The 14,647-nt window shown below is 52.5% G+C and overlaps 1 protein-coding gene across 1 annotated transcript in view; it reads right to left on the bottom strand.

The window, feature by feature from the left end:
• FBRSL1 (fibrosin-like 1) overlaps nt 1–14,647 on the bottom strand; it is a 97,959-nt gene that overhangs the window by 81,939 nt on the left and 1,373 nt on the right. Inside the window, exons 2-3 of the mRNA XM_010852525.1 lie at nt 12,924–13,056; nt 12,705–12,858 (exon numbers count right to left, since the gene is read on the bottom strand). Coding sequence (XP_010850827.1) covers nt 12,705–12,858; nt 12,924–13,056 — 287 coding nt within the window. The remainder of the gene's footprint in view (nt 1–12,704; nt 12,859–12,923; nt 13,057–14,647) is intronic.

The raw sequence follows: 14,647 nt of genomic DNA, 5'->3' as shown, positions 1-14,647 counted from the left end.
GGGCGGGGCGCTGACCGGGGCTGAGGCGCCGGGGCTCGTGAGGCGGCGGTGGCAGCGGCGCCCCGAGCGGATAACAACTGACGTACTTCCGCCAGGCAGCCGGCGCCAGAGGAAGTGGGCGCTTCAGCGGAGCCGACGCGAGCCCCGCCCCGCCCCGCCCCCTCCTGGCCCCGCCCAGGCCGCGCTTTGCCCCTACAGCCTGGCCCCACCGCCCCGCCTCCGGTCCCGCCCCACCCAAGCCCCGCTCCGCCCCACAGGCCCGCCCCGCCCTTACCTCGCCCCTTGGGGGAGGGAGCTGCGGGGCCGCGCCCCTTCCCGCCCCTCCGCACGCACCTGGGCAGGCGTCCCAGCACGTGGGAGGTGTAGGGAGCTGAAGTGCTACCGTGACTTTCTGTTTGCCTGTTTTGGGAGGGGCGGGGGGTTCACCACTGCGCCTCCCCAGCCGCGGCCTCGTTCCGATAGAATCTATCAATGGGAGCTCTTAAGCGGAAAAGGGGGGGGCCTCTCCAGCCAAGCGAGACATATGCGCGGAGGGGCACGCTCACCGTCAGCGCCCTCCCCCGCCCCCGCAGCTGGGGGAGCGTGAACAGAGTTGGCGAGTCCAGGTTCCCACCCGCGATGGGAGGCCCAGGGGTGGGTAGTCCTCGACGTCCTTTCAGATCCAGGGGCAGGTAAGGGATTTATTCGGTTCGAAAAGGAGGACAGACTATCTCAGCCCAGAGAGGGGGCATGTTAAAGATGAGGATTATTCACTCCCTCATATCCTGCGCCCCAGTCTAGGACTTCTTCACGTGTCTCCTGCCTCTCGTTAAGGGGTCTTCCTGCAGGCTGGTCTTGTCCTTCCATGGCTTCCCGTGCTCTCCACCGCCCCCTGCCCAGGCACCTGACCTCTGGGCTCTATTATGGGGAGGGAGAAGTTCTACACGAAGTGCATTCCCTCTACCTTTTCCTGGGTCAAGTTCCCCACCTCACCCCTCTGGGTGGGAAGCCCCCCAGGGATGCCTCGTTTGCATAGAGACAGCAATTTGGGCTGCGGGGGCTGCTCCCCTTCCAGGGCAGCATGGTGGCAGGAACGGATGAGAGGGGGCAGCTGGAGAGTTGAAAAATATAAGGAGGAACTTCCTCTTTCACCCATGGGAGACTGCGGTTAAGGACCCACTGCGGGTGGGGAGGGACCGCTGTCTTCCTCAAATCTTAATATCATTAATTCATTTAACACCTATTTACTAAATGCCCTGCAACCGACACTGTTTGTGTTGCTCTAGTGGATGAGACAAAAGGCCCTTTTAGAAGTGAGTGAGAACCTGAACACAGAGCCGAGTAGCATAATGTTGAAGAGTAACCTGCAGATGACTGAAGAGGGAGTTGTCATAGGAAGTGGGCATGGGGTGGTCCCGGAAGCCTCTCAGAGGAGTGGTAATTTGAGCTGAGACCTGCCAGATGAGAAGCCAGCCAGCGCGGGGCCCCAGTGTGAGCAGGGCAGGGAGGTGTGTGGTCTGGGTAGTCACAGGCTGTTGACAGGGTTGTCCCTGGGGACAGTGGGGAAGGCAGTACTCCAAACATCCTGATACAGGGGGTGGGGAGCCCAAGCCCCCAAAGCTGCCAGCCTCCAGTTCACCCAGGCCCATCCTGTCCAGCTCTCTCTGCTCTGGGCCCTCCTTCCACCCTCTCCTAGTCTCCTTGGAGCAGGATCCCCCTCTCCCTTTCCCATTCCAGACTTTATTATCACTCTGACTTCCCCAGCATCCCCTTTGGATTTTAAGAGCCTTGTTAGAAAGACGGAAAGCTTCCTGGGCATTCCTCCTACCCTAATTCTCCTCTGAGGATGGAAGGCCTGAAATTTGTATTTGCAGGGGCAGGAGGTGGGGGTGGTCCCAGGGGTAATACTTAAGGATTTCGTTTGGGAAACAGGCCCTTGGGCCTGCCTGCCCATCCCCAGTGGGGCTTCCAGGCCCCATACTTGCTCCGGAGGCCCGGAGTCCTCAGAGACCTGCAGCCTGCGCTGCTGAGCTGATCTTGGGGACTGCAGGGGGCTTCCTTTCTTGTCACCCCTTTCCTACCTCTAGCACAATGCTTGGGAAGGCCCAGGATTTGGCGTTGAGGTTTTCAAGTGTAGGAATGACTGTCTGTTCATCTCCCCTTGAAGACACTTGGATGTGTTCAGGGTGAAGGATGGGATCACTGTAGGCTCCCTGTGGGGACTCCTCTCTGGGTTTCTTAGCTTTCCTGGGGAGAAGCCTCCCAAGGATTTTCCCTCCTTCGATTCATTTCCAGGTGGCTGGCCAGTGTCTTAGGGACCAGCCGCCATCTCCTGGGTACAGGATCCTGGGCACAGGAAACCTCCCTTCAGGGGAGAGGCAGAGTGGGGTGGGAGGAGGCCGCAGCCTGCTTGCCTGCCTTGTGCTCATCCCCCCTGCCCCCACCTATGCACATCATAGGGGCTCAAATGGTGAAGAACCTGCCTGCAATGTGGAGGACCTGGGTTCAATCCCTGAGTTGGGAAGATCCCCTGGAGAAGGGCGTGGCGACCCACTCCAGTATTCTTGCCAGGAGAATTCCATGGACAGAGGAGCCTGGCAGGCTATTCCATGGGGTACCTCTCCCAGGGCTCCAAACCTGCTCCTCAGGGTTTGCAGGAGCTTGCAGAGCTAAGCGCTGACACCTCCACTCCCTGCTGGTATAAGGGGTGGCAGGGCTGCTGTTCTGCTCACTTTCCATATGTTCTTGCACACACATTTGTTCTCTTCTTCCTGGAGGGGGATGGGGGGTTTTTGGAGTGCAAACACCAACAGTGGCTAAGGGATAGCTTCAAGACCACACTAGTAGTATTTTCTAGATCTATGCCGTCCAGCCCAGAAACCACCAGCTTGAGATGTGGCTCATGCAACTAGAAAACTCAACTGTGCATTTTATTTATTAACTTCAATCTGAAATGAAATAACCCCTGTGACTGGTGGCTACCATGCTGGCCAGAGCAGTTCAAGAACCTAAGCTCTAACCTCAGCTCCTCTCTTCCGACTGTGAGCAGATGGTCTAACTTCTCTGCCTCAGCTGTCCATTCCATAAACCTGGAGTGGGGTGGGGTGGGGTGCTGATGACATGCTTCCTGTGGTGGGTGGTCTGAACATTCACCTAGAATCACTCAGGGGCCACGGGTTTTGTCAACATATCAGAGACCCTTCTGTTCCTGGTCCTACTTGGGGTTTGAGATTTGCATTTCCAACAAGCTGGGGCTGCGAGTCTGCAGACCACAGGTTGTGAGCCCCTCTTGTTTTCGTGTTTACCAGTGTCCCAGAGAATGGGCGCCTTCGCCCCTTGCTCCGCCTCTCTAGAGAGGTATTTGCCTTCTGGACCTGGATCCTGATGAACTAGGTTTCCTCCTTCCTCTCTGCCTTCCCACTAGCCCCCTTGGGGCCCTTGGGGCTCAGCTACAGCCAGCCCAGGTCTTTCCTTCCACCTCATCCCATCCCTGAGGACTCATCCTTCCTCCAGTACAATAGGGGAAATGGGTCCTTCCCACAGGCTGCTGCTGCTGCTGCTAAGTCACTTCAGTCGTTTCCAACTCTGTGCGATCCCATAGACGGCAGCCCACCAGGTTCCCCCATCCCTGGGATTACAGGCTAGACACTGCCAAAAGAAGCTTTGCCCCACCCCCAGCCTGCTGGCCGAGTGCTGTGTGATTTCAATCCCAGCCTTCACCAGATCCCACCCCCAGAGTCAAGTCCTCACCTGGTCACCACACGAGCGTCCTCCCCAGAAGATTTCTGAGAGGCACTGATGAAAATTATCTGCTTCCAGGGTGGCCTGGAGCTCAACCCCATCAGTCTTTGCTATTTGGCTTTGCTTTAGAGTCACTGCTCTTCTGTCAGGCTCTGAGCAATGTTAATTGACATGGAATTGTATTCAAAATTGAATTTGCCCTCACAGATCCATTCAGGCCCTATAAATCATCAGAGTCAGCTGCTCCTTCGGGGTTCAAACACACTTTCAGTTTGTCGGGTGACAGCCAGAAAATGAGTTCTGGCTCACAGACCAGCCCCTAGTGCACCGTCTGTGAACAGCTGTTTGCTCCACCATGGTGAGAAATGTTGGTTTCAGCCTTTCCAGTATCCATGCAACCTCCTTCTGGCAGCAGCACTTCAATGTTCTTTGGACACTTAGCCTATTTCAGTGGATGCGGTCTGGGAGGGGCAGACAGCTCACTGCAAGCTTTTCTCTCTCCTAACCAAAGAGGCAGGTGTCCTAGTTTCTGCAACAATGCTGTGTGACAAACAGCCCTAGAATGTCTGTGACTTAGAACATGAACTATTTCTGTTTTGCTGATAAGGCTGCAGGTTCCTGGAAGGGCTCTGCTTCAGACTGTGGGTCAGGTTCAGGTCTGTTCCAAGGGTCTCTCTCTGGGACCCAGGCTGCAAGAGGGGAGCTACTTGAGGCATTTTCTTTGCAAAACTCACAGGGCCAAACCATATTTCAAGGCACAATGGATGGAAGTCTGTGCTTTAAGCCTATTGTGTCTGCTTGCATCCTGTCCAAAGCAAGTCACTTGGCCAAGACTGTCACCCATGGGGAAGGAAGTTGATGCCTTCCAGTCCATTGTGGGGAAGGCGGGAGGGTGGCATTGTAGTCATGTGGCAGAGGGTGGGTGTGGAGTCTTGCTTCAGAGAGGAGGTAAAGACTGGGGACTATATTCCCATTTGTCACAATAGAGGGCCCACATACCAATTCAATGTCTTGTGCCGAAATTAGAATCTTTTTTTGGGGAAGGGGGAGCCATGCTGCTCAGCTTGTGTTATCTTGATTCCCCCTGACCAGGGATCGAACCTGTGCCCCCTGCAGTGGAAGTGTAGAGTCCTAACCTTTGGACTGCCAGGAGATTCCCTAGAATCTGTCTTAAGCTGGGTATCCAAGGAATTGAAATTTGGGATATACTCATCCCAAGTGTCGGAGAAGGCAATGGCAACCCACTCCAGTACTCTTGCCTGGAAAATCCCATGGGCAGAGGAGCCTGGTGGGCTGCAGTCCATGGGGTCGCTAGAAGTCGGACATGACTGAGCGACTTCACTTTCACTTTTCACTTTCATGCATTGGAGAAGGAAATGGCAACCCACTCCAGTGTTCTTGCCTGGAGAATCCCAGGGATGGAGGAGCCTGGTGGGCTGCCGTCTCTGGGGTCGCACAGAGTCGGACACGACTGAAGCGACTTAGAAGTAGCAGCAGCAGCATCCCAAGTGTGCCCCTCCCCTAATTCTTGCACCTCAGGATCTTCTCTGTGCTGGAGCTTTGAGCCCCCTGCTGCTCCGGGGGCTGACCCCCACCTGCCTGCTCTGTCCACTTCCCCTCTCTTCATCAGCCCTAACTCAGATGTCTCTTCTCCCCAAAGTCCAGTTGGCGGCTCCGTGTTGGGTTGACTCAGAGAATGGGAACATTTCTCAGAATTCCCCTCATTGTGTGGCCGGTCAGGATGGCCCACGTGAGAATTCGTGTGCTCTGGCAGGCAGAAGTGACAGCAAGAGTGCTAATTTCTCCTCCAGGGCCCCTATCCCTCATGCATGGATCGGAAAGGCTCAGACAGCTCCTTCTGCAGCCCCGGGGGCTTCCTGCATCTCCTGCCACCCGCTAGAGTCCTGAGGCAGGGTTGGCTTTGTGGGCGGTCCCTCTGGAGCTCAGGTGTGTCCAGACTCTGCATCTGTATGGATGCCACCAGGCCTTCTGACCACCCTAGAGACACACAGACAACACCTGGTAGAGCTGTCTCTGCCAACTCATCTGCCCATCGGGGAAGGCCCAGCTTCGGTGCTCAATCACACAGACAGTGCATCTCTCTGGGCCTGAGGCCTCTCCAGGTACAGGTGCCTTCTTGGTCTTCTCTCCTTCATGGGCTCATCAGCTCCGGGAGAGCAGCTGTGAGCCTAACTCAGTGATGGCATTCAGTGGGCCCCTGAGTGTCCTTTGTCTGAGGCACCCAGGAGTCCTGGCTTCCTGACTCTCCTTAGAGGTCTTCCAACAGGTCCAGCCTTCGAGGAGGAGTGGGAGGCCTGTGCAAGAAAGGGACGTTTGCAAAGCAGTGAGGTCCTGTCTGAGCAGTCCCTGTGTCCCCAACCTGGCCTTGAGCGGTGTGCACCACAGGTGAGGGGACAGCCTGTGGGAGGAAGGACAGGGCCACAGGGGCCTCTGGACTTTTCCATTTGAAGGGATCACAAACCCAAATCTGGACTGGCTTCCTCTGCTATGGAGCTTCAGATGTGCTCCTGGGCCTCAGATCAGACTGGACTCAGGCTGGCTTCTCTTAGGGAAGAGAGGGGTGCAGCAGCCTCCTGCTGCTAAATTCAGGTCAACAGCAAAGAGGCGATCTTTTCAGAGCCTTCAGAGGAAGCAGTTCAGCCAACTTCCAAACACATGAACCATAAATACTTATTGTCCAAAGAAACTGGGATCTTGGGGCTGTGTGTTACTCAGCACTAGCTGACTGATACAGGTAAGGATGAGGAGGGTGGAATCTGAACCCAAGCTCAGAAAAGACCTCACATAGCTACTCAGCCACAGCTGGGTGCGGCAGGCAGGAACTGTGATGAACCCAGCAGTCAGGGAAATATTTCTGCTCTGCCAGCCTGTGGGAACCAGCTGTTGGTTCTGCAGTGACTGTCAGGACAACTACAGTTGTGCAGCAGAGGTGGGTGACTTTGAGAGATACAGCCCTCGTCTGCTGGGGCCTGCAGTCAGCAGTGGAGGTGGGTAGTTAGCAAGTCATTACACCTCAAGTTACCCGGTTCTGCCATAGCTAGTTGGCTGGGGGTGTGGGGTTAGGAAGCATAGGCACCTCTTTCAATAAGCGTGATAGTGAAGGGGGACATGGGAGGGGGAAACCATACCTAGAGAGGAAGCTGGGGCCAAGAGAAGTTCCCCATGGAGGAAGCAACATGCGGTGGTGCAGCAGTAGTGATGGTGATGAAGACACTAACAACCATCACTTTTGGAAAACTTATCTATCAGATGTGGTTTCAAATACTTTTCCTGTGTTAACTTATTTAATTTCTTAGCTGAGCTAACACAAGACTCTTAGTTGGTAGGTGTTCTTATTACAGGTTTCCAGTTCTTAATTGCAATTCTTAATTGTCCCCAGCCAGAAAAGCACAGGGAATTCTTACAAAATATTATGTGTTCCATGTTACTTGTGTAACAGTCAAGAAAAGAAATATCAATCATAGCATTGGCTTTTATTTCTCTTACTTGATGTTTTATTGATACAATATGGTTGCTGCAGCTCCAGCCATCATGCCCTCACTCCAGTACTCCAGGAGGAGAGGAAAAAAACAGTGGTACCAATCCCTGGAGTTCTCATTATCAGAATAGTGTTTCATAGTCATTAATTGTTATAAAGGAGGTTGGGAAAGTGAAAATCTGGAAAAGGGGGTGGATTTACTAACTTTCTGTGACCAAATATGATTCATTATAAGGTTGTGTTAGGGGGTTGACTTTCCTGTGGTCCCAGGGTTTCTGCTTCTTATGGGACAAAGTGGGGCTCTGTGAGCTGGGAAGAGGGACATGGATGGCTATTTGGTGGACAGTGAGCACAGCCCATCATACATTGTCCATCATGTCTTTGGTAATAGCACCCTGATTTTCCTCTGGGAAATCCCTACTCTTCTGTACTCAGTCCATGAAATTAAGGAGTGTTAACTCCATCTCTGACTCCAGATGTGAGTGTATCAGTCATGTTTTGCAGTTGGAACCACCCATTTCTGTCATCAGTGATTGGTCCGGGAGTGTGCATATGACCCAGTACCATGGTGATAATCATGGAAGGGAGGTTCCCTCTTTCCCTCAGGTCTCAGAGGCAGGCAGGTGTCAGCTGGAGTCTCGCCATCCAAGGGGAGCACCTGCCAGAGAATGGACCCCACATGGAGGACAGATGAGCAAGGAGACTGAGGGGACTATGACCTAATGACATTTTTAACTTCAGATCCAGCTGTACCTGAAGCAGTATCTATGCATGGACTTCACATACACACGACTCAGTATATTTCTTTTTTGCTTAATCCAGTTGTGGTTCTGCCACAATCACATCTTACTGAAAGTGCCCATCTGAAATGACCTCGTTACCTGTCAAAAGCCCATGAAGGGACTTGCCTAGTAGTCCAGTGTTTAAGAATCTGCCTGCCAATGCAGGGGACACAGGTTCGATCCTTGGTCCGGGAAGATTCCACATGTTTTGGGGCAACTAAAGGCCACGTGCCACCACTACTGAGCCCACGCACCCCTCAGTCAGGGCTGATGCCACCCCCCACCTCCTCAGGCAGGAAGTGGCCCCTGAGGTGTCTCTTCTCAGCAGCTTTCAAACACCATGCTTCCCTTGGCTTCTTTGTTTATCCAGCAAACGTTTCTTGAGCTCCTTGGAACTCCAGAGTTTATCTTTAGTTATGGAGAACCCGCTTCACAGGTAGTACTAGTGGTAAAGAACCCACGTACTAGTGCAGGAGATGTAAGAGACGTGGGTACGATCATCGGGTTGGGAAGATCTCTTGGAGGAGGAAATAGCAAAACCCTCTCTAGTATTCTTGCCTGGAGAATCCCATGGACAGAGAAGCCTGGTGGGCTACAGTCCATGGGGTCACAAAGAGCCAGACATGATTGAAGCAACTTAGCACACGTGCCTGGAGAACCCAGAGATGAGCAGGACAGCGCTGGATTTGTCAGATTTTAATTGGCTATTGTTGCAAGTGGCAGACACCCAAGTTCAGCTTCTACTGACTTGGGCAGGAGGAGTGTATGGAGGACATGGGGGGTAGGGTGGGGTGTTCAGGAGCCTCTGGAATGGGGAATCAGGCGCACGTCCACGCTCCGAGGGGTGGTGGCTGCTCCCAGAGCTGCTTCCCTCTCTACTACCTCATGCTCTTTGTAAAGACTAGACCTTAGTCACAACAGGCTAGGTTACAGTGTAAGATGAGCTCTGGAAGTGCAGTGCTTACCACCATATCTTTTTTTTTTTTAATTAATTATTTATTTATTTTTGGCTGCGATGGGTCTTTGTTGCTGCGTGTGGGCTTTCTCTAGTTGCAGCGAGCAGAGGCTACTCTTTGTTGCAATGCACAGGTGGAGTACAAGCTCTAGGCATAGGCTCAGTAGTTGTGGCACACAGGCTCAGTTGCCCTGTGGCATGTGGGATCTTCCCAGACCAGGGGTTGAACCCATGTTGCCTGCATTTGCTGGTGGGTTCTTAACCACCGGACCGCCAGGGATGTCCACACTATATCGTATTCCTGCTCCACGTGATCATTCAGGGACCAAGGCCGGTGGAGGGTCTGCTGCCCGGAACACTGTTGGTTGCCCCAGTCGTGTAAGAGAGCTGAGAGGGAATGCCAATTCATCATGTGGTGGCCCTGAAGTCACACAGGGCAGACAGACACTTGGGGCCCCAAAACACAAGAGGCGGCTTGGGGTGAGAGGGTCTCACAGATATTTATAAGCAGTAGATGTTTCTCCAACAGTGTTTACTAGCACTGGAGTATAGACAGGAGCCACTACGCACCAGCTGTTATAACTCTCTGGACTCACACGCAGAAGCCCTATTTTCTGGTCCTTCATAGATCTCATGAGGTCTGGAGTCTCAGGTTAACCCAGGTCAGCATTATTACTGAGCACCCACTCTGCACCAGGCTCTCTGTGGGAGACATAAGACACCATGCCTGCTTGAAGCACAGCATCTCCATTTCAGAGATTCCAAATTTGATCTGAATTCTGTTGTGGGCTCACTTTTTTGGCAGGTGGAAGGTCGAGGCATTTGAACACCTTTAGGCAGAGTCCAAGCTTCCTCTGCTACAATCCCCACCATTCCCTATTCCCTTCTACCCACATGCCTCATGCATCGGGTTCCTGCCTGTCTCCACAGATATTTGTTGCCCTGGATTTCCTTATCTGCTTGTTCAAGTTACTCTTTAAGCCTAGTGTCAGATAGTTCTAGAGAATTGATGACATGGCCTGACTTTGGCTGACCTTTAGAAATTCAGGTTGAAAAATTTTACTCCAAATACAGACTGGAAAGCCTGAGTGCTGAAGGTTGGCATCTCCTGGAGTTGTGCAGTGTACAACCTGTGTGGATGTACACTGAGTTCTGTGGGAAAGGGAACAGACTGAGATAGCCAGTTCTGGAACTTGGCCACCATGCTGTGAGGAAGCTCAAGCCACTGCCCATGGCCAGGTCTTCTTTTCCCTCCTTCTCTCACTCTTCAGACCTTGCATGGCTCATCCTTCACTTGCCATTGCCTTTGGGGCTCTGCAGAGACTCACAGAATTCACTGGAGCTCTTTCTGTTGTGAAGGACCTAAACCCAACCCAACTGGCATACATAGAAAGAAAGGATTTTATTCCTGTAGCTGAAAAGGACAGATACAGCTTGACCTCGGGTTTCAGATAATCTACCAGGATTCCACCTCCCGCCATCAGCTCTGCTGTCCCCTGTGTTGGCCCTGTTCTTGGCCAGGCTCACACCCTAGGGAGCAGGATGGGGAGCAAAATCACTTGAAACGGAAGCTCCCTGATCACACTCTACCAGGGCAGTGACCCCAGTGAGACGGTCCTTGTAAAATCCTAGGGTTCACTTTGATTGGACTCACTTGGGTTATTTGCCTATCCACGATCAAACACTGTGACTAGGGGGATGGTGACATTGACAATAATAGTTAGCAGTTATTGAGTGCTCATCAACAGCCAGAGTGAAACTGAAAGGTGCTCAGTCGTGTCCAACTCTTTGCAACCCCAGGGACTATACAACCCATGGAATTCTCCAGGCCAGATTACTGGAATGGGTAGCCTTTCCCTTCTCCAGGGGATCTTCCCAAATCAGGGATAGAACCCAGATCTCTCACATTGCAGGCAGATTCTTTATCAGCTGAGCCACAGGGAAGCCCAAGAATACTGGAGTGGGTAGCCTATCCCTTCTCCAGCGAATCTTCCCAACCCAGGAATTGAACCAGGGTCTTCTGCATTGCAGGCAGATTCTTTACCAACTCAGCTATGAAGGAAGCCCTGAACCAGGTATTATTGACCCCAGATCACCACCATCACCTTCATCATCACCATCATCACCTTCACCTTTTCATCACCTATTTCACCATCTTCCTCCTCCTCTTCCTCATCATCACTGTCACCATCACCATCATCAACACCCCAATACTGAAAGTGGAGATGGAGGTGGTGACAGTGGTGAGGGATGCAGGGAAGAGTTCTCTGGCCACCAGGGTCTCCAGCCCAGATGTTAGGCAAGAGGGGGGTGTGCCTGCATGGGGAGAGTCAGGGGAGCACATTGGAAAGATCAGAGCCAGGACCAGCCTTTAATGAAGGATCAATATATTGGCTTCAGGCTCACCTCTGCGGGGTCTCTTCTCACAGATGCAGTGTGCTGGGGGGACATGAGGACTTGCCTACAGTTGGGTTAAGTTGTGAAATTTTCCTACAAGAAGGCAGAGTTGGATGTGGGGATAACCTCTTCCCAGTCCCTCAAACCCCTCTTGGAACACCCACACCAGGCCTTACAGGGAGTGCTGAGGGCCATGAATACCTATCCAGGCTGATGGACACACCCTGGCTCCCACCCAAGGCTCACTCTGGCTGAGCCCAGGCAGAAGCCAGCCTAGAAGGCTCCATCTGCAGGGTCAGGGTTGGGCAAAGAAAGAGTCCCAGGGCAAACAGCTGGGCACAAGTTGGAACACAAGGGTGGACATAAGATAAAGCTTCTTGGCTGGCTATGCACAGATAAGGCTCTCCTTGCCCCGGCAATTCAGGAGGCTTAAACTTCCGTTAAAGAGATGACACTCAGCCCTTCCTAGTTCTCTGTGTGCCCTGACACTTCTGAAAATGGAGAAAGGCTGACATCACAAATAAATTCTTTTGGTGTTCCCCCTGATGGCACAGAAATGGGGGATTCTCAGAGCGAGGGGCCACTGTGGGCACCAGTTCCCATGACACAGAGACCAAAGCTCCTAGGTGGAGATGTTCAAAGTCACACAGAGTAGGTTAGGGTGGAGCCTGGACATAGCCCATTTGTAGGAATCTTTTTAGGAGCCAAAGAGTGTTAGGGAGGGCTCTCATCAAAAGTGACAGAAACCCAACCCAATGAGGCATGAATAAAAATGGAACTGTGCTACCTCAGGCAATTGGAGATGCCAGGGACACTGGTTTCAGGTATGGCTTGATCAAGAGGTCAACCCAGGCCAACACATCTTGGGTGTCCCTGACTCTATGTTCAGCCATTCACCTTTGCTGAGTGTTGGCACAGATCCAGGAGTATCAGTGGTTTGACTAAGGTTATCTGCCCAGACCTGGACCAATCTTTGACATGGGCAGAGGGAGGGGGAGTGATACCTGCTGACAGATCAGATCTGGGTTTGACCAAGGTGAGGGTGGGTCCCCTGAGACTGTACTCACAGGGGGAGGCTGCTCCTCAAAGAAGGCTGAGGTGACTTTAGCGAAAAGTGGGAGAATGGATGTGGGCAGGCAGAAAGAGCTCCACCCCCACAATGGGGTTCCCCTGCCTCTTACAGATGCAGTGGGGCTTGGCATCTTCAGCCCCTCCCAGGGAGGGCCCCAGTTGTTCTCACTGAGGCCCGCTGGGAGCAGGTCCCCTTCACGTGTGTACTCTGGGTGCTGTGCCCGCAGCCTGGATGGGGGGTCCCAGGGGAGCGGGTGTGTCAGGCTGCCAGGAGGCCCACATGCTCTGGGCTTTTCCATGGCAACAGCTGGGCCAGCTGGCAGCTCAGCAGGCACTTCACGAGCCTCTCAGAGGCTGTGAGGCCGTGTCCTGCATGCTGATGAGGGAGGGAGCCAGGCTTGAGGGCACGTTCCAGGCGTGCATTGGTGACACAGCTGCCAGCAGGCAGGAGGAGGCCTGGGACTCCACGGAGGGCCAGGCAGGGCTGGAACCAGCTCACCTTCCCTGATCCTGCAGGGTCTCCTGGCTCGGGTGCAGTGGCTCAGAGCCTGGCTTTGAAGTCAGCATGACATCGTGTGGGTGAATGACCGCAAACGCTGTGCGCTCAGCAGTCTGGGCCTCAGTTTCCTTATCTGTAGGACATGATGAAGGTGAGAGAGGAGAGCGAAAAAGCTGTCTTAAAACTCAACATTCAAAAAACTAAGATCATGGCATCTGATCTCATCACTTCATGCCAAATAGATAGGGAAATAATGGAAACAGTGATATACTTTATTTTCTTGGGCTCCAAAATCACTGAGGATGGCGACTGCAGCCATGAAATTCACAGATGCTTGCTCCTTGGAAGAAAATCTATAACAAAGCCAGACAGTGTATTAAAAATCAGAAATATCACTGCCAATAAAGGGCTGTATATTCAGAGCTATGATTTTTCCAGTAGCCATGTATGGATGTGAGAGTTGGAACATACAGAAGGCTGAGCGTTGAGGAATTGATGCTTTTGAATTGTGGTGCTGGAGAAGACTCTTGAGAGTCCCTTGGATAGGAAGGAGATCAAACCACTCAATCCTAAAGGAAATCAGTCCTGAACATTCATTGGAAGGACTGATGCTAAATCTCCAATATGTTGGCCACCTGATGCAAAGAGCTGACTCATTGTAAAAGACCTTGATGCTGGGCAAGATTGAAGGCAGGAGGAGAAGTGGGTGAGAGGATGAGATGGTTGGGTGGCATCGTCTACTCTATGGACATGTTTGAGCAAACTCCAGGAATTAGTGAAGGACAGGGATGCCTGCTGTGCTTCAGTCCATGGGGTCTCAAAGAGCCAGACGTGGTTGAGGGACTGAATAGCAATGTCATAGAGTTGTTGAAAATTGTAGGTTTAAATGAAATAAAATCAATCAGGCACTCTCTACCTGGGCCTTTTGAGGAAGGTGTAGAAAGAGACAGGCATCACAAACTGGCCTCAAAAGAAATGCTGGATGATGGCCTTCAGGCAGACAAAGAATAATTTAGGTCAGAACTCAGGTCTGCAGAAGGAAAGAGGGTTGGAGAAGGAATAAATGAAGGCAGAATAAAATTTTTGCTTTTTCTTATTCTAATTGTCCTACAGGTAACAGTTTCTTCAAAATGATACCAGCAGAGTATAGTGGGTGATTATAGTTCATGGGGATATGAACAAGGTCATGGGGACATGAACGAGGCAGTGTTCCCCAGAGAGGAGGCAGAAACCAGCCAGTGTTATTGAAAAGGTGCTGCTTGCCATGTTATTGAAAACGGACTTGGATTGGTTGTGAATGTACATTGCAAACTCTAGGGCAACTGCTAAACATTTTTTTTTTTTTTAACAAGAAGTGTAGTTGCTGTGTTGCACAGGGACACAGGTGTGTTTGGGGGCATGGGTGTCCCCGGAGGAGACAGGAAGGAGGGTCCCATCCGAGACTGAAGGGCCGAGGGGAGGGGACAGATGCAGGAGCAGAGACAGCAGGACAGACACATGAGAGGGAGAAAGGAGGGGATCCCATTGGGCAGGGCGCCTGCAGGAGCTGTGGTCCAGGTAGGTGGAGGGCCACAGTCAGGGGCCCTCTTTCTCTGGCCCCTGGCCCTGCTCGCCTCCTGGCGCTCCCTTGGCTGGACTCAGTGGTGGTCAGAGAGCAGGGAGTCTCTGACTTGTCCTTTCCAGGCCCAGAGCAGGATGGTGAAGGCTGGGGCAGAGAAATTCCA

This window comes from Bison bison, unplaced genomic scaffold, assembly GCF_000754665.1.
Source record: "Bison bison bison isolate TAMUID 2011002044 unplaced genomic scaffold, Bison_UMD1.0 scf7180017864312, whole genome shotgun sequence".
Classification (NCBI taxonomy): Eukaryota; Metazoa; Chordata; class Mammalia; order Artiodactyla; family Bovidae; genus Bison; species Bison bison.
This window is presented reverse-complemented; position numbering and strand designations above follow the sequence as displayed.